Source organism: Coregonus clupeaformis, unplaced genomic scaffold (genome assembly GCF_020615455.1).
Source record: "Coregonus clupeaformis isolate EN_2021a unplaced genomic scaffold, ASM2061545v1 scaf0054, whole genome shotgun sequence".
In the NCBI taxonomy this organism is placed as follows: Eukaryota; Metazoa; Chordata; class Actinopteri; order Salmoniformes; family Salmonidae; genus Coregonus; species Coregonus clupeaformis.
In genome coordinates, this window is record NW_025533509.1 from 469015 (window position 1) to 491291 (window position 22277).

Sequence of the window (22277 nt, forward strand, 5' to 3'; positions counted from 1 at the left end):
GCAAGGAAATGGAACTGAATAAATAACATTACAAATTTCAAGAGAGGGGGAGGGGGATTAACCGTCTGCAGAGGAATTGAGCAACATTTTATGGTTTAATTTAACACGCTTTTATAGATCTCTATTGTGGCACTGTGTTTCTCAAAAGTTTACGTACTTCTGGGTGTTTGTTATTTAACGAAGAAGGAAGCCAAATAATTAAGATGGCCAAGGTGGGGGTGGTAGGAGTGAAGTATGATTATGTGAGGGTATAAGGTGAGGTAATAAATTTGGTGAGGATTGAGGGTATAACAGTATGATGAGATCCTATATACAGGCCACAGGGAAGGGGGAGCAGGTTTTTCTTCCTGCCATGCTAATGTGTCCCTGGTCGATGGTGGAGTTTTTGGCATGTTGTTTGAATATGAACATATGTAAAAGTATATGTGTGGGTGTGTGAGCCAAAAAGTATGTATTTTTTTTGCGGTGACACGGTGTGTGTGTGTGAGTTTGTGTATGTGTGTGAGTGTAAGGAGAGCAGTTTGTTTGGTTTTTTCCTTTACTTGTGCACATCTGGGAGAGCTTTTCTGGAGCTCCAGAGCCCTGTCCAAACAAAGATGGCCAAAGAGAGGGCTGAGGTGGTGGGGTTTTTTTTTTTGTAAGGAGCAAAAAGAAGCTTCATGAAAACTGGAGAGAGAGAAAACTGAGACTCTTATACGAGCTGGAAACAAGAAGTCTTGTATTGTGTGCCCTCCCCCACTCTCCCCATCCCTTCATCCACCTCCTCCCCCCCCTCCGGGTCCAGCTGCACTCAGATGAGTCTGTTTGCTTCGTCCCCTCAAATCCCTAACCAACCACCACCACTGCCAAGGCAAGAGAGAGAGTGTCGCAGCTGGTAATGCTTACAGCCTTTACCGCGGTAACGCATGCGCAATCCATTAGGGCCAGCAAGGTCCTGCATGTTGTTGCTGCACCGTCCAGGCCGCGTTATTGTTAGGATGTGGTAAAATTATAAATATGGGAGGCTGAATCAGAGTTGAGGGAGGAGAGTAACATGCCACTCGTTAAGAGAGTAGGCCACTGGCGCTATTTCATGATTGGGTGGCAATAAAAAAGTCTGTCACAATTTGTTCGGATAATTACTTGATGCTAGAAGCCTGAAGACACACAAATGTGTGGAGAAAGTAGTGATAGCTTTATAATTGCTAAAAGAAGTTTTCCATTTCATGAGGACGGCTAGAGGGCCCCCTGGGTAGTGTGTTGGCAATTTGGTCGGGTCGATATACAGATGGAATCAAATCCCTGGCAACCAACCTCTGTTGCATATGTTAGTCTGCCTCACTCTGGTTTTAATCTGTAACTCCAGGGCAGCAAGTATCTCAACCCCTGCAGTAGTGATTGAAGCCAGTTGCCCTGCGTGGGTGAAGTTCTATAGAGAACTGCAAATGTTTAGATACTGGGAAATACTGGCATGCATCAGCCAAGACTAAATAGTGGACTTGGCACGTTTGGAGAGTGTTTACAATCGCAACTGGTCCTCCCCATCCCCCCCCCTCTCTCTGTCTCTCTCGCCCCCTCTCTCTCCCCCTCTCTCTCTCTCTCTCTCCCCCTCTCTCTCTCCCCCCCTTTCTCTCTCTCTCTCTCTCTCTCTCTCCCCTCCCCTTCTCTCTCTCCCGTCCCCCCCTCTCTCTCTCTCGGTGACTGACATCCAGACATTGAGACATTGTCCCTACTTCTTACTCGTCCTCTATCTGTGAACTTTGTAAAGGCTGATAAAGAAACTATGCCCAGATGGACTTTCTCTTAGTCATATACAATTACATACTCCTCCCCCTCCTGGTGGCTGGAGTGTGGGAGGACACTCTGCACATTTGCTCACGTGTGTAGCATGGGGGTTTGAGCATGCGTGTGTACTCCTTTCTTTCTCTCATCCTCTCTCTGTCTACTCTCTCTGTCACTAAAGTGTCTTCATGGTGGGTGGTAGTTAAATGGGAAGGAACATTAACCTTGAAGAAAAGGGTTTGAAACACTCCTGGATCAGGAGCTGCATCTCACTATGCAGGTAATTACAGATGACAGCTGAGACATCCAGTAATTCAGGTGTGTGAGGACAAGATATTGGAATGTCTGAGGCCATGTAGATAAGGATTGAAACTGGATGTTTTAAAATTAATTAATTTATGGATTATTTCGTGCAAGCTTGGAGGAGGACGCCACAGAGGATAATTTGGCAGGGCTGGTTGTGAATGATGGAAACGATTCAACAGAAGCTGATATAGTTTGGAGGAAACAGTGTGATGCTAAGTTACTTGGATACAATTGTTTGTACATAGCTCCTCAGAAAGAAACAAATATTGGCTGTGGGGTCATGCTTGAACTTCCAGTAATCAATAACATAACACACGGTAGATTTTCAGTTTATGCAAAATCCTACATACATAATCTGGAGATTATTTACAAAACCATTAGAACAGGCGTTTGGCCAGGAAAAGAAAGTAATTAAAACTAGATTAAATCTAGGAGTTCTTCCAGACTCTCTAGGGTTTGGAATGGGGGCTGAGGCATGAGTTAGGAGCAGAGGAGTGTGTGTATGTGTGTGGTGGGGACCAGGGTGTTGACTCCAAAAGTCTACCAGGGGAGGCTCCGGTCTGGGCTGGGCTGGCCGCTGGTGTGTACCCTCCTGTAAGTCCATCGCCACGTAAACTGTGCCAACGGGAGATGTCCTCTCCTGGCGGGGTCGCTGAGGGTGCGAGATGTAGGTTGATCAATACGTGCACCAGTGTGTGTGTTTAGGAGAGAGAGCAGATGCTGCCGGGTATTCCCCCCTCACATACACACACACTTTCATCCCTAACACTCCTCCACTCTGCCAAAACACCCCCCCCCCCCCCCCCCCCCCCCCCCCCCCCCCCCCCCTCCCTCCCCTCCCTCCCTCCCTCCACCCCCCCCCCCCCCCCCCCCCCCCCCCCTCCATCCCCCCCCCCCCCCCCCCCCCCCCCCCCCCCCCCCCCCCCCCTCCCCCCCTCTCTCCCTCTCTCCATCCCCCTCTCCCCCCCCCCCCCATCATCCCCCCCTCCATCCCCCCCCCCCCCCCCCCCCCTCCCCCCCCCCCCCCCGTCTTCCCCCCCCCCCTCACTTCCCCCGGGCCTGCTGCTGCTCTTAAGCAGCATGCTGGCGGTTACTGGTGGTCGTGTGCTTCTTAGTTATAGAGCAGCCTATTATGTATTCATACCATATGCAGTCTAAGTTAAAGATATAAAGAAGAGCAACTAACTATTAAAGGTAGTGTGAGTTAAATAAAAATAGAGTGGGCTAAAGTCATAAACCAGAAGGAATTGTGATACATGTACACTTTAGGTGATTGTTTGCAGGTGTAATGCGTTAGTGTAGGTGACTTTGTTTGTGCCAGATTTGATGAAAAAGGGTAATCAGTGCAGGTGGTCAGGGTTGGTGGAGGAGTGTGCTTATCTGGGTGAGGAGGAACTCGATAGGTGGAAGGTAGTGGGGTGGAGTCACACGCAGGTGTGCTGACACTCAACTCTGTCCCTCCACACTCCTCCTCTCCACTCAGTTTTAGAGAATGACCAGAAAGACTATTAATTATTGTTAATAAGTGATGTATACAGGCAGACCAATTCTGATCTTTTTTTCACTAATTGCTCTTTTGAAATTTCAGAGTTTTTTTGCCAATAATTGGGCAAGATTGTAGAATTAAAAGTAAGAAGGGAGAAAAAGGTGAGATTATGAGAGAGCGCGGCAGGGGTTTATTTCACCTTCGCGGAAGGTAAAATATCAGAGGCAGGCAATAATAAACAGGTAGGAAAAAAAAAGGACTGAAGAATATAACTGGGTTCACAAACGAGAGGAAAAGTAGAGAGAATACCTCACATAAGGCACAAAACAGAATGAGTGAACTAAATAAGGAGCTGATGGGACCACGGTGAGTAATAAACATGAAATCAATGAACAAAAATGAAAAGACAGGGCTAATCGTCAAGAACACAAGGTTGACTAAGAAAATAAATACAGAAACTTACAGCAGCCTAAGAGATTTTGTAGGATAACCCGAAAGGGTATTAGTGAATTATGTGAGAACTTTTTGAATTGAAGACTCCTTTCTAAGCGATCTGGAGTCTAAGGTATTGGAATGAGAGTAAAGTCTGCTATTTGGAGGGCAACTAGTAGCACTCACGTGCGTTAGTTCCTGTACATTGAATAAGCTTAATACAGACAGAACTCCTGAGTGGACTCCGTATGATTGGGGTCTTGGGGGGTTGTAATAGGCAAGATACCAGAGAACTACTTTTATCCACCATCCTACAAACTTCATTTTAATGGTAATGAGGGTACATTGAAACAGTCAAATGTTCAGTAAGAGTAGAATAGCATGTGAGAGACACCCCCCCCCTACAGTATTAGGGAATTATTTGAATTTTTTTAAGTTGTTTTTTTACAGTGGAGGAGAGGGGTAAAGAAAAACACCCAGTATGACATCTATGAAAAAAAGTTTAGCACAGTGTTACTCTGAAGCTTATACATCCCTCCTTCACATTACACTGATAACCCTACTAATAATAACTCTACTAATAATAACCCTACTAATAATAACCCTACTTAATAATAAATCTTAAAAAATAACTTACTAATAATAACCCTATAATAATAATCTATAATAATAACTTTATTGATAAATGTATTAATGCTTTATTAATAATATTTACTATACAATAACGATAGTGTTATAGTGCTCCCTTGTAACGTAGGTAAATTTGTGTTGTCCACATTGTGCTTCCTGCCTCTTGTTTGTCTAGTCCGGTCTGCTCCGTGTCTGTCTATGTCTGAATCTGTAGGGAGGAAGGCACGAAAAGGATTGGCAGAGCTTCATCGCACTCCCAGTGCCTCCAGATAGCTATAAAACAAGACAAGATTAGCAGGGGGGCAGCAGGGGGGAAAAGAGATGATCACAGAGTCATAGTAGGCGCCGCTATCCAGAACCCCCACCCCCCCTCTTAAATTTCTCACCCCTCTGTTCACAACCTCCTTTCCCCACCTCCAACAACTTCCATCCTCCACCATGACTGGCCCCCTACCTACTGTATCGCTCTGCCTCCATCCCCTCCAGCCCTCTCCAAGCCCTTCTCCGCTCTTGAAATCCGCGAGTGTCTCTGGACACGCGTCACTGAGCACATGGTTTGGATCTTCTGGGCTTCTGAGGAGAGCTGCCAAGAGGGACCAGGTGGGCTGAAGGTTGAACACAAAGAGATGACCCCCCCCTCCTCAGAAATGTATACAAAGGAGGGAGGGGATAATGAGGCTCCAACACTCCTCCACTTGATCTGCTAACCCCTCCCGTTTGAGCTGACGTACATTTGTATTTATCTAGTGTAAGTTAGCTGAGAGCTGTAGTGATGACTGGTGAGGATAAGCAGATTTGGTGATTTGTTCTTTCTCTCGTTGTTGTTGTGTGCGTGTTCTGTCTTACACAATAGGCTATCCAGCTGGGTCCTTTCTTTAGGAAGCTAATGACTATCCGGGAAATACACTCTACAAAGTTTCATCATGGATCCCATTTCACCTACAGTGTTTTGAGAGGTGTTTACATTACCAATTTAAAATATTGTTTCGTGACTTTATGGTAGCCAAGAAAGAGGATACAATCAATAGAACTATTCATGGTTTTGGGTGATAAATACAGGGAAGATCTGTTAGTGGGGGGGGTGAACGAATAAAATTTAGTGACACAATACCACAAATATTAGGTTAGGATATAGTTGAAAGTGAGGTATATGATATTTATTATTTTGGGGTGTATTTTTTTAATATATAATAAAATAATAAATGATAACTACTTACAATAGACATAAGAGAAGTTCTAAATCAAAAAAGTGTAAAATGTCTAACCCCAGTTTTCTAGATTCTCTCAAGTAGAACCATATTTCATTGTCAAGACGTCGACAGGACAAAAACATGTCGCTTGTACGGGCTAATAATGAGGTCTTGCAGGTTGTTGATGTGCTCTTTGTAGAACTGGTATGTGGGGCCGTTCATTGTATTCGGGCGCTCAGGTTCAGGGAATACTAGGATCTTGGTCAGGACGGGGACGACAGGAACGTATAGTTCGCACGTTGGCTACTGCGCTGTACAGCTGGATGAAGAACGATCAAATGGCAGGTATATGACAATAGAATGAGAGGGGTGTGAAAAATGAAATATGTTTACTTTCCCCGAATCCCATTTCTTCTATGTTTATTTTATTTCATTTTTTTCCTCCAGTATGGTCTTCTTTTTCAGATGAAACAGCGGAGAGTTTGAGAGAACGTAATGAAATTAAACAACACCCCTAATTGGCCTGACTCAGATTACTAATAACAGGAGGGGGTGGATTAATAAATGTGCTTAATGATAACGTGATGCATTAATAGGGAGCAAAAAAAAAAGTGAATTCTGCAAAGGCAATAAATAGACAGGCTTTATTCATTTTTCTATTTGTCAAAAAGAAAGAAAGAAGAAAGAAAGAAGAGAGGAAATAAAGAAAAAAAGAGGGGTCTAGGTGGAAATACAGGAAAACACATGCTCCCACCCTTTTTTTTATGATGGTTGTGTAGATGGTCCTGGTTCCGGTCAGAGCAGCACACACAGAGGACAGGGACCTCTGCCATTGCGTGACTGGAAGTAGCTGGGGGGCTCAAAGCAAACCAGAAACTGACATGGAGGACTGAGGTGTGTGGGGATTTCTAAACGCAAAAGCAGGGGCCTGGAACGAAATTGATAATTTCTCTTGTAACTGCGTGGAAGTTTTATACGAAAGTTAAAGCGAATCAAATGATTAATTGTTGTTTATCAGCAGCAATTGGAAGGGAAATGTTTTAAGTAAACTCTAACGTATAAAGTCAAACAAGCAAAAATTTGCCTCGAATGTGTGGCGTGGTTGGGTTGCTACAAAGACCTCCTATCACGAAGTATTTGTACCTGGTTACATGGACGCTGTGAAGTCCTGAGACTATCTCTCCAGAGAGAGCCAGGGCCTGCTTTATGACATGGCAGTGCCTGGGCTTTTCTAAGCAATAACGTTGGAATACATTTGGCAGAAGACAGCATTTCAGCAGCTAACTCATGGATGAGATAGTATCTTGCGGGGTAGAAGAGAGAGCATAAGATGTTTCTTAAGTGTTTTAGGTGTGAGATACATTTAAGGAGGTAGATAACACACAACATTGCACACACACACACACAACAAAATTAATATTTAAGGCTTTGCTTTACTCTCTACAAAAGAAATGGGTTGTGGTCATGTTAAAATGGGTAAAGGTTTCAATTAAATCTGAGACAGGGAATAACAACCATCCAGCCTCTCCCAGCTGGAGCCTGCTGGTTGGCCTCTGCATACATGGAGGATACAGTGGAGGAGTGGAGTTAGGGGGTGGAATTTTGGGACGGGACAAGAGTGGTTTTGTATAGTAATAGAAGACGAAAAGGATAGGGGAGTGGGGCATTTTAGGGGTGGGGAGTGGGAGTTGGGAGTGACATTAAAAAGTGATAATGAAGGTTTCAGAGTCGACATTGAAATAGGTTGAGGGTTAACGGAGGTGACATTTAAAGGGAAATGGTAACGGAGTTGACAATGAAATGGAGTAGTCTAGTAAGAATCGAAAAGAATGACCGAGTCCTACAGCACACACATACTTTCACCCCTCCATCCCTGTGTCTTACCGTTCCCTTTAGCAGTACGAGGAAAACCTGGAGACACATAGTGACAAAAATGTATTGACCGGTGGATGGATAACAAACCACTATAAGTGAATAAAAGAAAAAATAGATCAGCTCATTAGACCTGGCACAGAGATCCAGAGAGAGAGAGGAGAAAATACGCTGAACTTGTTTACATCGCGATTCCTTGGTGAAACACAAATAATAGGAGGGTAAAGATAAGAGAAGAGTAGGTGGGTGGAGGAAACGATGATTTGGGTGATTTGTGCATTGAATGATCTTTCTTTTTTTTTTTTTTTTTTTTTTCTTTTTTCTTCTCTTTCTCTCTTTCTCTCTTTCTTTCTTTCTCTCTCTCTTCTTCTCTCTCTCTTCTCTCTCTCTCCCCTGCCCTCTCTCCTCCGCTCTTTCTCTCTCTCTCTCTCCCCCTCCAATGTCTGTTCAGCAGAAGAGGTGGTCTTTTTAACTACCGTAATATTTAGCCTGTGGTAATGAGATGTATGAGAGGTGTGCTAGGGCTATCTAGCGTAATAAGTATTGATTAGAAGGCTTGTACAGCAGCAGCACAGCAGACACCAAAATATATATAGATAAATCCTTAACATCTACTAAATATCACACAGCCCCAGGTAAACAGGGGGGTGAGTGTGTGATATTTCACTTCATCTCTGGCTGCCGCTGGTTTATACAATGGCTTTAGCAAGGTTATTTAGTTAATGTGGTTTGAGGAAAACCTGATATTGTTCAACTTTTTGACTCTGAATTGTGGTTTGTAAGGATGGGATAGGGAAATGTGGAGATTGAGTTTTGAGGAAGTATAGTGTGTGTGTAATTGTGTAATAAATAGAGAATTGGCTGATGCAAGTCCAACATGTGTTAGCAAGCCGAAACCAAATAAACACTTTGATTCAGCTCTCAAGTGTGAGCCCCAAGGTAGATAAAAACCTATGAGAAAGCAAAGACTGCTTTTCTGCAGATTATCAGCTGCATGGTTGAAAGAAGAGTGTTTGATTTTACGCCACACCTGTGATAGACAACCAGTTTGAACACTAAAGGTGTAATCCCCGCCCCCACCATGCCAAAAACGAAATGATGTCCTGTGCCCAGATGCCAAATCTGTACATTGGGTGGAATTTGGTGGTAATTGGATGGTTAATCTGGGATTAAAGTCACTTTGAGACCTCCATCCTGGAACGGTTTAAAGAGACTAGGGGATTTAACTATTAGGCAGCTATGTATGGACAGGTATGTTAACGAGAGTGGCACTTTATATTGGGAGTAGAATGGTGTATGAGGGATTAATGTGAGTCATGGTTACAGTATTGGTTTGATATTTGGTCTAAAAATGGACGCTTGTAGACATACAGTACTGAATAGTGTACAATACACTAGCAAAGTTAGAATAAGTTATTAATGTATAAGGCATATGCAGGAGTGAACACTGGTTCTATGATTGGTTATTGCTGACTAGTGAGGAATGCTGGGATGGAGTGCTTTCTGCATGGGTTGTGTGGATATATTGCATCATGGACTACGACCTGTGGGTGTGTGGGTGTGTGTGTGTGTGTGTGTGTGTGTGTGTGTGTGTGTGTGTGTGTGTGTGTGTGTGTGTGTGTGTGTGTGTGTGGGGGCTGTCACACTGCCAGTCACAGGCGATAAAATCAGTTGCAGGATAAGATATTTAGAGTGGGAAATTGATAAAGTTTGAAGGTGCTGCGGGTTATGATAGTGAAATGAAGGAGGTTGATGTAATGTTAGAAGAGTATGGTTTTGGATCTCTTTGGTGCAGAGAAGAGCTGCAGACTTTACTCTGGAAGTGGGGATAAGACGAAATGTTATCGAACGCATGTAACGCATTCACGCATGTATGCATGCACACACAAAATTTGCATACTCACACGATGGCAAAAGAACCTCTAAGGAGATTGTGATTTTCCTGTCAATATAAATAGACCGCAATCACATCCATCATCTACTACAATACACACATAATTTCTTAAAGCGGGTGAATTTTATGTAATTCAGAAAGAAGATTTTGGTAGCCTTAAGAGTCTAACGCAGAATACAGACTTCAGACATTTGGGATTGATTTATATCCTTTTTCACTAACGTGAAAACATACAATCGCATGCGTTGAATCAGTGCGAAGTTATTAATTTACAAAATGTTATCAACACCTCAGGCTCCGTATCTGTGATTCAGGATTGTGAGGATGGTAAAATATAAGGAAAAATGTTAAGGTGTTGACTGGGCTGTTTTAGAATTAAAACTTTTCTGGAAAAGGGATGATTTCCATAGTAGGTTCGCTTACACTAATCCACTACAACCACAAATATTTCCTTTAAGCAATTTGTTTTGGAAGACCGAGAGGGTTTTTTGAGTAATTTATTTTATTTATACTTTCATCTTTTAATATAATAATGGAATGATAAGGCAAGGGGTGCCAATGTAAACGTGATTAATATAATTGGGAATTTTTTTTTTCTTTTCGATAGATACCCAGAATTGGTCAATGAGAAATGGTGGCTTGGAGCTGTATACATTTGGAAGCCCTAACACAGTATTTTTAAAAATCCTTGTTCATGGTGGATATTGTTCGTAGTTAACGGAAGACCCCACAGAAGAATGGTGTGAGGGGACATATGCCAACAATAGGTAAATAGCAATCATCAGTGAAATCCACACTATAAACCTCCACCATAGAGGGGGAATTAGCCTAGCATTTAAAACAACTTCCCCTGTAAAACAGACCTCTCCCTGTAAAATGGAGTTTGGACTTGTAGACATTTAAGCACTTATGATTGACAGTGATGCCTTATCAGACCAGTGCTTAGATTTGGTGGACTGAATTGGACTCCTGAGTAGTTTAGTAATTAATAACCCTAAAAGCTTTTGGGTAGCTCCAGTTAGCCTCTAGTATTGAGTAATGGTGACTTAGTCAAAACAGAGATATTTAATGAGGAGAAAATAAAAGAGTTTGTAGTTAGGTGGGGTGCAGGTTATAAATTAATTAAAATAATTAATATTAGATTATGTAATACAAAGGGTATTGAGGGAAATCGTGGTGATAGGGAATTTGAGGGTTTTAACAGATGATTGTGGTAATTAAATTAATGTAATAAAATGTTTTATTTCATATAAACAAATTGTACTATGCTGAAAAAATTTAAGCTATTGTAGTACATAAATCTCTTTGAGAAATTAGCTTTATGTGTGACTGTGAGTGATGTAATATGGTGTAGTATGAATGTATTGTAAAACCTTCAGTCTGTCGGTGATTGTTGATGATGAGGTTCTGTAGCCTGAGTTCCTCCCCGCCCCTCCTCAATCTCTGTCTGTATGAGCAGGTTGATTGAGTTTTTTCCCCCCCGGTTTACAGGCCATTGAAAGGAACTGCACCTGTGAGTGTTTCAGCCAGGGAAAGATCCACCTAAGCGTGACATGTGACCAGTGCAAGCACGTGGGTGGCTCACTGCAAGAGACGCATTTTGAATTTGACGACTTCACCAACCAGGGTGATGGGAGCTACTGTGGAGATTATCTGTACGGTAGGTTGTAATATTTGATTTAATTTGTATTTTAAAGAAGATAGGTGGGTATGGTAGGGAAATATTTAAATAATTAGTATATAATTGCAATATTGCAATAGTTGTACATTAGCCTTCTCTCTCTCTCTCTCTTTCTCCTCTTTTGCCTCACATTCCCCTCTCTCTCTCTCTCTCGCAGCCTCTTACTGAAATGAGAATGTAAAGCTTGTAGCCAGAGGAATGAGCAGAGAGGCCGAACACACATCGTACTCTCCTTTAACAGGGTACTAAAGATATCAGCATAATATGCGGTGCCTATATCTTTTATATAGGGAATTTTTTTATCCTCATAGATTTTTGGAGGTAATAATGAATATAAACGCTAAAAGGAAAAGATTTAATAATGATTTTACCACAAAAAGATTTGATAAATATGTTTACTTGAATTTTTTATAGAGAGATAGTAACTTTAGTAGTGGTCTGTATATGAAGTTTATTTAAATAGTTTAAGTATTTATTGAAATATTATGTATTTCATTTAAATACTTTATATGTTATTTTGACAAGTCATACCTGTACTACTACTTAGAATAATATTACGAGAGAGACAATCTCGTGACTATCTGTGGTGGAACGAAAAAGGAGCAAGGAGGAAATAAAGAAGGAAGATTTGATAGTATAGAAAAGGAGGGAAATGGAGGGGGAAGAGATAAAAGAAAACACCTGTTTGGCCTAAGAGGAGAGAGGGCCTCTGAGCGATCTGGCAGAGACCCATTGAATAATTTTTAATTCCTTCTCTGAACTGAGCAGGGCTCTTTCTCTTTTCATTTCATCTCGACATTGGCAGCCACTTGGACAAGCAGTTTTTATTTTTTATGATGTTGTGCTGCAGAGTATATGTGGTGAGAAAACAGGTGGAAAGGGTAGGATCAGAGGAGATAAACCCAGGTTGGCAAAAGACATGAAGAGGAGAGAGGGGGGAGATGGGGGGGTGAGGGAAGCAGGTGAGGGAGGGAGAGGAAGGGAGAGAGGTGGTGATGGGAGTGAGGAGGGAGAGGGAAAAACAGGGTAGGGGGGGAAGAGACAGGGTAGAGAGGATGAGATAGGGTAGAGAGGAAGAGAAGGGAGAGGAAGAGAGGTAGAGGGGAAGAGACAGGGTAGAGGGGAAGAGATAGGGTAGAGGGGATGAGATAGGGTAGAGGGGAAGAGACAGGGTAGAGGGAAGAGACAGGGCAGAGGGGATGAGAGTAGGGTAGAGGAAGCAGGGTAGAGGGGAAGAGACAGGGTAGAGGGGATGAGATAGGAGAGGGGAAGAGACAGGGGTAGAGGGAAGAGACACAGGTAGAGGAAGAGACAGGTAGAGGGGAAGAGAGACAGGGTAGAGGGGATGAGATAGGGTAGAGGGGATAGAGAGGATAGAGGGGAAGAGACAGGGTGAGAGGAAGAGACAGGGTGAGGGGAAGAGAGAGGAGGAGGATGAGATAGGGTGGAGGGAAGAGAGCAGGGTAGAGGGGGAAGAGACAGGGTAGAGGGGATGAGATAGGGTAGAGGGGAAGAGACAGGCAGAGGGGAAGAGACAGGGTAGAGGGGAAGAGACAGGGTAGAGGGGAAGAGACAGGGTAGAGGGGATTAGACAGGGTAGAGGGGAAGAGACAGGATAGAGGGGAAGAGACAGGGAGAGGGGAAGAGACAGGGTGGAGAGGGGATGAGAGTAGGGTAGAGGGAAGAGACAGGGTAGAGGGATGAGACAGGGTAGAGAGGAAGAGATACAGGGTAGAGGAAGAGACAGGGTAGAGGGGAAGAGACAGGGGTAGAGGGGAAGAGACAGTAGAGGGGATGAGATAGGGTAGAGGGGAAGAGACGAGGGTAGAGGGGAAGAGACAGGGTAGAGAGGATGAGACAGGGTAGAGAGGAAGAGATGGAGGGGTAGAGGGGAAGAGACAGGGTAGAGGAAGAGAAGAAAGGGAAGAGAAGGGTAGAGAGGAAGAGACAGGGTAGAGGGGAAGAGACATGGTAGAGAGGAAGAGACAGGGTAGAGGGGAAGAGACAGGGTAGAGAGGAAGAGACAGGGTAGAGAGGATGAGAAGGGTAGAGAGGAAGAGACAGGGTAGAGAGGAGGAGACAGGGTAGAGAGGAAGAGACAGGGTAGAGAGGAAGAGACAGTGGGGTAGAGAGGATGAGAGCAGGGTAGAGAGGAAATAGAGAAGGTAGAGGGAAGAGAAAGGGAGAGAGGAAGAGACAGGGTATAGGGGAAGAGACAGGTAGAGAGGAAGAGACAGGGTAGAGTGGGAAGAGACATGGTAGAGAGGAAGAGACAGGTATAGGGGAAGAGACAGGGTGAGAGAGAAAGAGACAGGGGAGAGAGGATGAGACAGGGTGAGAGAGGAAGAGAGACAGGGTAGAGAGGATGAGACAGGGTAGAGAGTGGGAAAAGAGACATAGGGTAGAGAGGAAGAGACAGGGTAGAGAGGATGAGAAGGGAGAGAGGAAGAGATAGGGTAGAGAGGAAGAGACAGGTGGTAGAGGGGAAGAGACAGGGTAGAGAGGAAGAGACAGGGTAGAGAGGATGAGACAGGGTGGGTAGAGGGGGAAGAGACAGGGTAGAGGGGAAGAGACAGGGTAGAGAGACAGGGAAATAATTCTGATGAGATTATAATAATGTATTTGTATAATAATAATGTATAAAATATGTATTTGTCACATGCTTGTAAAACAACAGGTGTAGACTTACAATGAAATGCTTACTTACAGTGAAATGCTTACATATTTACAATGAAATGCTTTTACTTACAGTGAAATGCTTACTTATTTACAATGAAATGCTTACTTAGTGAAATGTTACACTTCAGGAAATGCTTACTTACAGGAAATGCTTATTTACAGGAAATGCTTATTATTTACAGGGAAATTACTTATTAGTGTGAAATGCTTACATACTTTACAGTGAAATGTTTATTTATTTACAGTGAAATGCTTTTCACTTACTTACAGGGAAATGCTTATTTTTTAATGAAATGCTTTACTTACTTACATAGGTGAAAATGCTTTATTATGTGGAAATGTGTGTGTGTTACAGTAATTTTACAGTGAAATGGTTACTAAAAATGTTAATTACATTAGTGAATTACTTATTACAGTGAAAAGCTATTTACAGGAAATGTTATTTACTCATAGTGAAATGCTTACTTACAGTGAAAAGCTTTACTGTATTACAGTTGAAAAGCTTTACTTACAGGAAATGCTTACTTACAGTAAAATGCTTACTTACAGTAAATGCTTATTTACAGTGAAATTATTATTTATTTACTTCCAGCAGGAAATGCTTATTTACTTCTACTTACAGGAAATGCTTACTTACTTAATAAATGAGGTAGAAATGGAGAGATGAGAGCAGATAGAGGGAGATCTGTTGAGGGAGAGAGGGATGGAGGGATGAGACATATACTAGGTGAACAGAGATTGAGGAGAATTAGGGAGGAGGAGGCAGATAGGTGAGAGATAGAGAGATTAGATAAACAGAGAAAAGGTTAATGTGTGTTATTCTAGTTGTTATCTCCTGCAATCCTAGAGAAGGCTGAAAGACAGGGGGAAAGAAGTATTAACTGAGAGGCTGGCAGGGGGTGTGTATCGAGCTTGGGAAACGAATGAATATACCGCACAGTGTATGCAGAGAGGGTTTCAGGAGGATTTAAAGTCTGGTATGTTAAGCTATTATGTTGGTGTGTGTCTTGTGCGGCCCAGCGCTGGAGAAGCTGAGCACACAGCACCTGTCACCCACCCCACCCAGGTGGTGGAGATAGCTTCAAGTCCAACGTGGTGTTTGACATCAGCAGCCTGATGCTGCTGGGACCCAGAGCGGCCGGTCAGACTGAAGATCTGCTGACCGTCTGTTCAGTGTTCTGAAGCAGGAGGAGGTGCTCCACACATCCTGCACGGCCTGGGCTGGACCCTGAGGGGTACTACGTCAGGGCTGCATACTGCAGTGTAGTGAGACACACACACACACACTACGAAGTTCAGATAGAGACGTGTGTTACTAGAGCTCGAAATAACAGACAGACACATACGTAATAGAATTCACAGTGTGCATTCAAATATATATACACACTTACAAACTGATAACTGAAAATGAATACATATGGATCATGCTTTTAACACATTTTAGATGTGAATATGCACTGTAATCATTTATACACACACTCACACACTCAGATGTGTGTGTGTGTGTGTGTGTGATTCTCTTGGATGTTTAACAAGTCAACTTATTCCAACTCATTACAGCCTCTGTACATGTCACCAAGTGGGCCCGCAAATCATCTCACCATCGCAGTACTTACTTCCAAAGGCTTTTGATCAAAGAAACAGTAGTAACAATTGAACGTGTTTTACAAACGCTGAAGCGCTCAATTTTTCTCTCATTTTGTCTTTGTTTCCAACAACTCCCGTCAACAGTGATCCTCTACATAAAAAACAACCAACGGAACGAAAAAAAAGTAGAATGAGAATTTCACGCCCAGCAGACTATAAAACCACCCATTGGATAACCCTCCCTCCTCCCTGCCTCCCCAGATAATTGCAGTCGCATTTCTTAATCCAAGGGTTTCAGAGGCTTGGTCTCTCAAACCCAAACCAAAGTGTTCCTGAATGAATTAGTTAGCAGAACGAGGGGGGAAACATGTGCTTGTGGTTAGAGTGTTCGGTGGTAAAAGTGTGTGTTGTCCAAAGCCAATAGCAACGTTGTAGGTGAGGTACCGATGGCTGGGGCTTGTGTTCCACAATGGAGTGTGGGTAGTGGAACAGCAGTGGCTGGAGAGAAAGGAGAGGAGAGGGCGGTTTTGAGGCCTTGTGTGGAAAGCCAGGCTTCTGTGCAGGAAACTGCTCGCAGACTTGTCCAACACACAGACACACACACAGAAAAATACACACAATGGAGATACACACACACACACAGAGACAAACAAACAAATCCATGCATTCTTACAGGTTTTAGTTGAGTTGTGTTTAATAGACTCAATATACTCAATATACCCAGGATATTTGTTTTTTGCATTGTTCTTAAAAAAATCTAATTTATTTTTTTATCACTTTTTTTGTGTGTTATTATTTTTGCACTCTGAAGAAAAAAATAACATATTCGTCTTCCAACCCCCTCTCCTCCAACCCGTATAGTCTTAGAGACTGTGAGAAAGACGTTGCTTCTTTCGGCTATCCAAACGTTCCAACTCAGTGTGGTTGAATCAGCTGCTTCTAATAGACTGTCTCTCTCTAACCATCACGTTGTTCAAACCACCAGCCTAGTAAGCTAGTCACTAACCCCCCCAGATCTCTTCAAAAAGGCCTCAAAGGTTTCGACATCCGCAGCCCAAATTGTCAGTCACTTAAGGACAGTGAGCAGTCGTAGCCTATTAGCCTGTAAGTAGCTACTGAAATTCAATCATCTCCCAGCCTCAGGGCAGCCACAGTTATGTCGTGTAGAGCGTTATTCTTCTCATATACAGCGCTCCATGGTAGATCCAATGAGTAGAGAGGTTATGATGGATATTATGGAGATGAAAAAATATGTCAACTTCCTGTATTTAGGCTAATGATGTAATATAATTAAATGCGAATATGAATATAAAAGGGATTATCAGTGTGTAATCCAATTTGAATTGAGAAGGAAATCTGATGTTAGCATTTGCATTCGGGGTTTTGATCATTTTTTAGTTAGTTGATTGATAGACATGTCAGTACTCAGAACCTCTACCTTCTATTCCTCCTGTGAAGTAAATGAACAGACATGATCCCCTTCGACATCTGATCAAAAAAATATAAATCCCTTCATGTAATCTCTCTCTCTCTCTGGCACCCTTAACTTAATCACCTCCTTTCACTCCTACGAGACTTGAAGTCAGACCCAGATCATGATCAGTGTAGTACATCAGTGGTGTATGTGTGTGCGTGTTGTGTGTGTGTGTCTGTGTGTGCGCCGTCAACACAGACACACATGTGTGTTGTTCTGACCAGTGTGTGTTGTTCTGACCGAGTGTGTGTATGTGTCAGTGATGCACCATAGAGCCCACTGGACACTGAGCTGACAGAGTACACCTCAGGCCTTCTGATGTCTCACCATGTATTATACGCACAAAACACACACACACACACACACAGTCTCACACCACACACACACACACACACACAGTCACACACAGTCACACACACACTCACACACACACACACAGACACACAAAACACACACACACACACACACACATGCATACATAGACAGTACACACACACCATTTCTCTCTGCTCGTCTGCCCGTAAAGTCAATGTTATAGTATGTTGTTTCAGCTCTGTTCTCTCTCTCTCTCTCTCTCTTCTATTGGTGACAGACAGTGTGTGTGTGTGTGTGTGTGTGTGTGTGTGTGTGTTGTTTAGTGTGGTGGAACCGGTGTAATATCTGACTGCGGAGGATACAACATGTTGAAAGTCCCAGCCAGCCTTCTGAATATATGAATAATGTTCTCTCCATCCTCCACTCTCTAGCTTTCACCCTGTCTCCATGGTAACACCACTGTCACCCGTAATCACTGTCGCCGCGCCCCGGCCGATTGGGCCCCGCCGCCCGTCACTACACACACACAGGCACACAGGCACACACAGGAACACATCCGTAGGCATACACGCAGACAAACACACACACACACACACACAGCACCCGCACTGCTGTGATCTCAGGACCGTGAAGAGAGAGTGAGGGCTTTTTCTCCACTTTCTCTGTTATTTTCTCTCTCGTTCTATCTTCCCTTTCTCTCTGTTCATCTGTTTGGGTTGGAATGCTGCCAACATAAAGGTGAAGGCTCTGTTGCCCTTAACACTGTGCTATCAGAAAACCAGGTGTAGCCAAAGGTGTGTACTTTTAGTGTTCGTCTGTGCATATGTGTGTGTGAATGTGTGGCTGCATTGTACTGTACATGCCTGTGAGTGAGTGTGGACAACTATCAGTCAAAAGTTTGGACACACCTACTTCATTCCAGGGTTTTTCTTTATTTTTACTATTTTCTCTACATTGTAGAATAATAGTGAAGACATCAAAACATGAAAATAACACATATGGAATCATGCTTAGTAACCAAAGAAGTGTTAAACAAATCAAAATGTATTTTATAGTTTAGATTCTTCAAATAGCCAACCCCTTTTCCTTGATGACAGCTTTGCACACTCTTGGCATTCTCTCAACCAGCTTCATGAGGAATACTTTTCCAACAGTCTTGAAGGAGTTTCCACATATGCTGAGCACTTGTTGGCTGCTTTTCCTTCACTCTGCGGTCCAACTCATCCAAACCATCTCAATTGGGTTTGAGGTCGGGTGATTGTGAGAGCAGGTCATCTGATTCAGTCACTCCATCACTCTCCTTCTTGGTTAAATAGTCCTTACACAGCCTGGAGGTGTGTTTGGCATTGTCCTGTTGAAAAAACAAATTATTAGCCCACTAAGCGCAAAACAGATGGGATGACCAGCTGCTGGTTAAGTGTGCCTTGAATTCTAAATAAATCACTGACAGTGTCATTCAGCAAAGCACCCCCACACCATCACACCTCCTCCTCTCTGCATCTTCAGTGGGAACCACAATGCAGAGATCATCCATTTCACCCACACCGCGTCTCACAAAGACACGGCGGTTGGAACCCAAAATCTCCAATTTCGACTCCAGACCAAAGGACAGATTTCCTACCGGTCTAATGTCCATTGCTCGTGTTTCTTGGCCCAAGCAAGTCTCTTCTTCTTATTGGTGTCCTTTAGCTAGTGGTTTATTTTCGCCAGCAATGCGACCATGAAGGCCTCGGTGAACAGTTGATGTTGAGATGTGTCTGTTACTTGAACTCTGTGAAGCATTTGGGCTGCAATCTGAGGTGCAGTTAACTCTAATGAACTTATCCTTTGCAGCAGAGGTAACTCTGGGTCTTCCTTTCCTGCGGCAGTCCTCATGAGAGCCAGGTTTCATCGCATAGCGCCTGATGGTTTTTGCGACTGCACCGAAGAAGCTTTCAAAGTTCTTGACATTTTCCGGATTGAATGACTTTCATGTCTTAAAGTAATGATGAACTGTCATTTTCTTTGCTTATTTGAGTTGTTCTTGACATAATCTGGACTTGGTCTTTTACCAAATAGGATATCTTCTGTATACCCCTATCTTGTCACAACACAACTGATTGGCTCAAACGCATTAAGAAGGAAATAAATTCCACAAATTAACTTTTAACAAGGCACACCTGTAGATTGAAATGCATTCCAGGTGACTAACTCATGAAGCTGGTTGAGAGGAATGCCAAGAGTGTGCAAAGCTGTCATCAAGGCAAAGGGTGGCTACTTTGAAGAATCTCAAATATAAAACATATTTTGATTTGTTTAACACCTTTTTGGTTACTACATCGATTCCATTATTGTGTTATTTCGTAGTTTTGATGTCTTCGCTATTATTCTACAATGTAAAAAAAAAATAATGTCCAACCTTTTGACTGTACTGTACATACATACCTAGTTATCTGTGTGTGTTTGTTTTATAGTACATACTGCCTGTGTGTGTGTGTCCATAGCAGCTGTTTTGTATAGCTCAGAGCAGGATTAGAGTGGAGGCGTCCACGTAGGCTCATCTGGTTCTGCCTTCTCTCCTATGTGGACATTTAGGATGTTTCCAACGCCACGCACCCTCTCTTTCCCAGCACACAGATTACCGAGGTGAGCCAAGCACTCTCAGTTGATACACCACGACATGCCTTAGAGACACCAAGATAATCAACCTCCTGTCACTTTATTTTGTAGAGTAAACATAATTGTTATCATGGTTATTGTCATGATTATCTTTGTTGTCATCAACATCATCGTGTTGATCATAGATATCCGTAAGAATATTTGCACGTTTGTCACTAATGAAATTTTTACCATCATTCATTTCCCTACTTTTGTAATCCTACAATTATGATTCTAATGAGATATTAGTTAATATCCCAGCAGCAAAGACAAATTCTGTTCTCCATCTTAATGCATTATGCCAGGTCACGTACATCATAAGAAGGGTAAATATATTGTTGAGCGCGTGACTAAATATGCGTACACTTTGCAATTTACCATTGTAATAGACTGTTTAGCAGGAGGAAATGAATCGATAGCATAAAGCTCAATAGCTCGTCAAGTGGTTGGAATTGTGATTTGGAGTGAGGGGAATTATAAATAACATCAGACAGCCATTAAAATGAATGATTGTTTTTTCGCTCTCTCTCTTTTTCCGCTCTCTCTCTCTCTCTCTCTCTCTCTCTCTCTCTCTCTCTCTCTATCTCTCTCTCTCTATCTCTCTCTCTCTCTCTCTCTCTCTCTCTCTGTCTTCCTCCTCTTTCTTCACATTACAGTTAGACACACACACATGCATACATACACACACACACACACACATATAGAGCGTACATTAGACGCGTGTACACACACAATCAGCAATTATGAACCATTAGCGAACAGAATTGTGGATATCGCTATAACGTCTACAGCTGATTCACTCTTAACAATAGCATAGTTTATCAATGCACAGGCGTGAACACACACACACACACACACACACACACACACACACACACACACACACACTGCATCTATAGCAATAAGCTAATGAGGCCTAACGTACTGTACTTCTCTCCTCTCTCAGTAAACACATTCTTATAGCCACCGCAGGGACACAATCGCTCCCCGTGATCTCATTTTCCAACTGTTTTTTAATTTCAAAAAGTGCTTTGTATGACCTTCGCAGTGGTCTCTTCCACTCACGCACCGTTGTGCAGTAAAATATTCTATTAGGAAATTGTAATGAAAAACCCAGCGGATCATTACAGACCCAAACCCTCACTTCTCTTGCTAGTGCTAGTTTTATTTTTTTTGAAAGGGAATCATACAAAAAAAATTAAAAATGGTTGTTTAGTGGAAAGTGTCTGTTTTGGCTGAATTTAAGGAAGTGTTGTAAACTAGGCTTGTGTTGTTTTGCTCAGCTTTCATGTTGCTTTTATCAATAGTTATTCTCATCCTTGCATGACATCATCAGTATGGACCCTGTTGGAGCATTATGATGTAATCATATCCTAGCCAGACATGTTGCAGATAATGTCCAACTACAAGCACATACTGACATAGTTTGTCTCATTCATTCAATATACAATATGATATCATTCCATCACTACTGTGATGTTATTTGTCACAATAATCTCTAATTCTGCTTGTATCATCCAGTATTTATTTGGGCACATTTAGTCATCATGGTAGCTGATGTGTGTTCCTCAGGGAGCACCTCATGGCTACCTCACAGGTGTATCTGGCTGTGAACTATGCTTGGCTGTGCTGTAGGTCTGTCTCCCCTGACAGCTGTGACTGATCATCACACTCGTTCTCCTCTCTTTTGTTACTGGTCTCAACCCAAAGACTTATGTTTAACAAATGTTCATATGAAACACACACACAACATACACACACACTAGTCTTTGAGGACAACTCAACTCCTCTCAACTCCTCCTCAGAATACTCTTCTCAACTCGCTTCACCCCCCCCACCCTGACTACATACATGCCAAACCTCCAAGCCTTTCGCCCCTCCCTCCAAGCTAATAAAGCAATGTCGTGAAAAATCGAGACAGGTCTCACGACTGCCAGTCGTCAGGGGCCCTATCTCTCTTTCTCTCTCTCGCTCTCTCTCTCTCTCTCTCGCTTTCTCTCTCTCCCCCTCTCTCTCTCTCCCTCTCTCTCTCTCTCGCTCTCTCTGTGTGTCTCTGTCTCTGTGTCTCTTTCTTTCCTCTCCTGTCCCCTTTGTCAGGTCCTTGGCTCAACCCTCAGTCCCTCCAGCCCTCCTCATCCATCTCCCCTCACCATGGCGCCAGAGCAGGCCCTGTTAGTTGGCCCGCTCCACTCCAGCACCAGTGGAGACCAGATGCCTTTGGTCTCTCCGCTGTCGCTCCGCTCCGTCCCGACAGATGGAATTCCTATCAGTGTCTCTCTCTCTCTCTCTCTCTCTCTCTCTCTCTCTCTCTCTCTCTCTCTCTCTCAATCTTC

At 43.0% G+C, this 22277-nt stretch overlaps 1 protein-coding gene across 1 annotated transcript in view; it reads left to right on the top strand.

The window, feature by feature from the left end:
* Positions 1-9209: 9209 nt before the first annotated feature.
* The window catches only part of bnc2 (basonuclin 2), a 59566-nt gene continuing 46498 nt past the window's right edge, over positions 9210-22277 (top strand). The window contains 8 exon segments of the mRNA XM_045212845.1: positions 9210-9227; positions 11063-11142; positions 11144-11157; positions 14952-14983; positions 14985-15067; positions 15069-15086; positions 15088-15130; positions 15133-15192. Of these exon segments, the coding sequence (XP_045068780.1) occupies positions 9210-9227; positions 11063-11142; positions 11144-11157; positions 14952-14983; positions 14985-15067; positions 15069-15086; positions 15088-15130; positions 15133-15192 (348 nt within the window).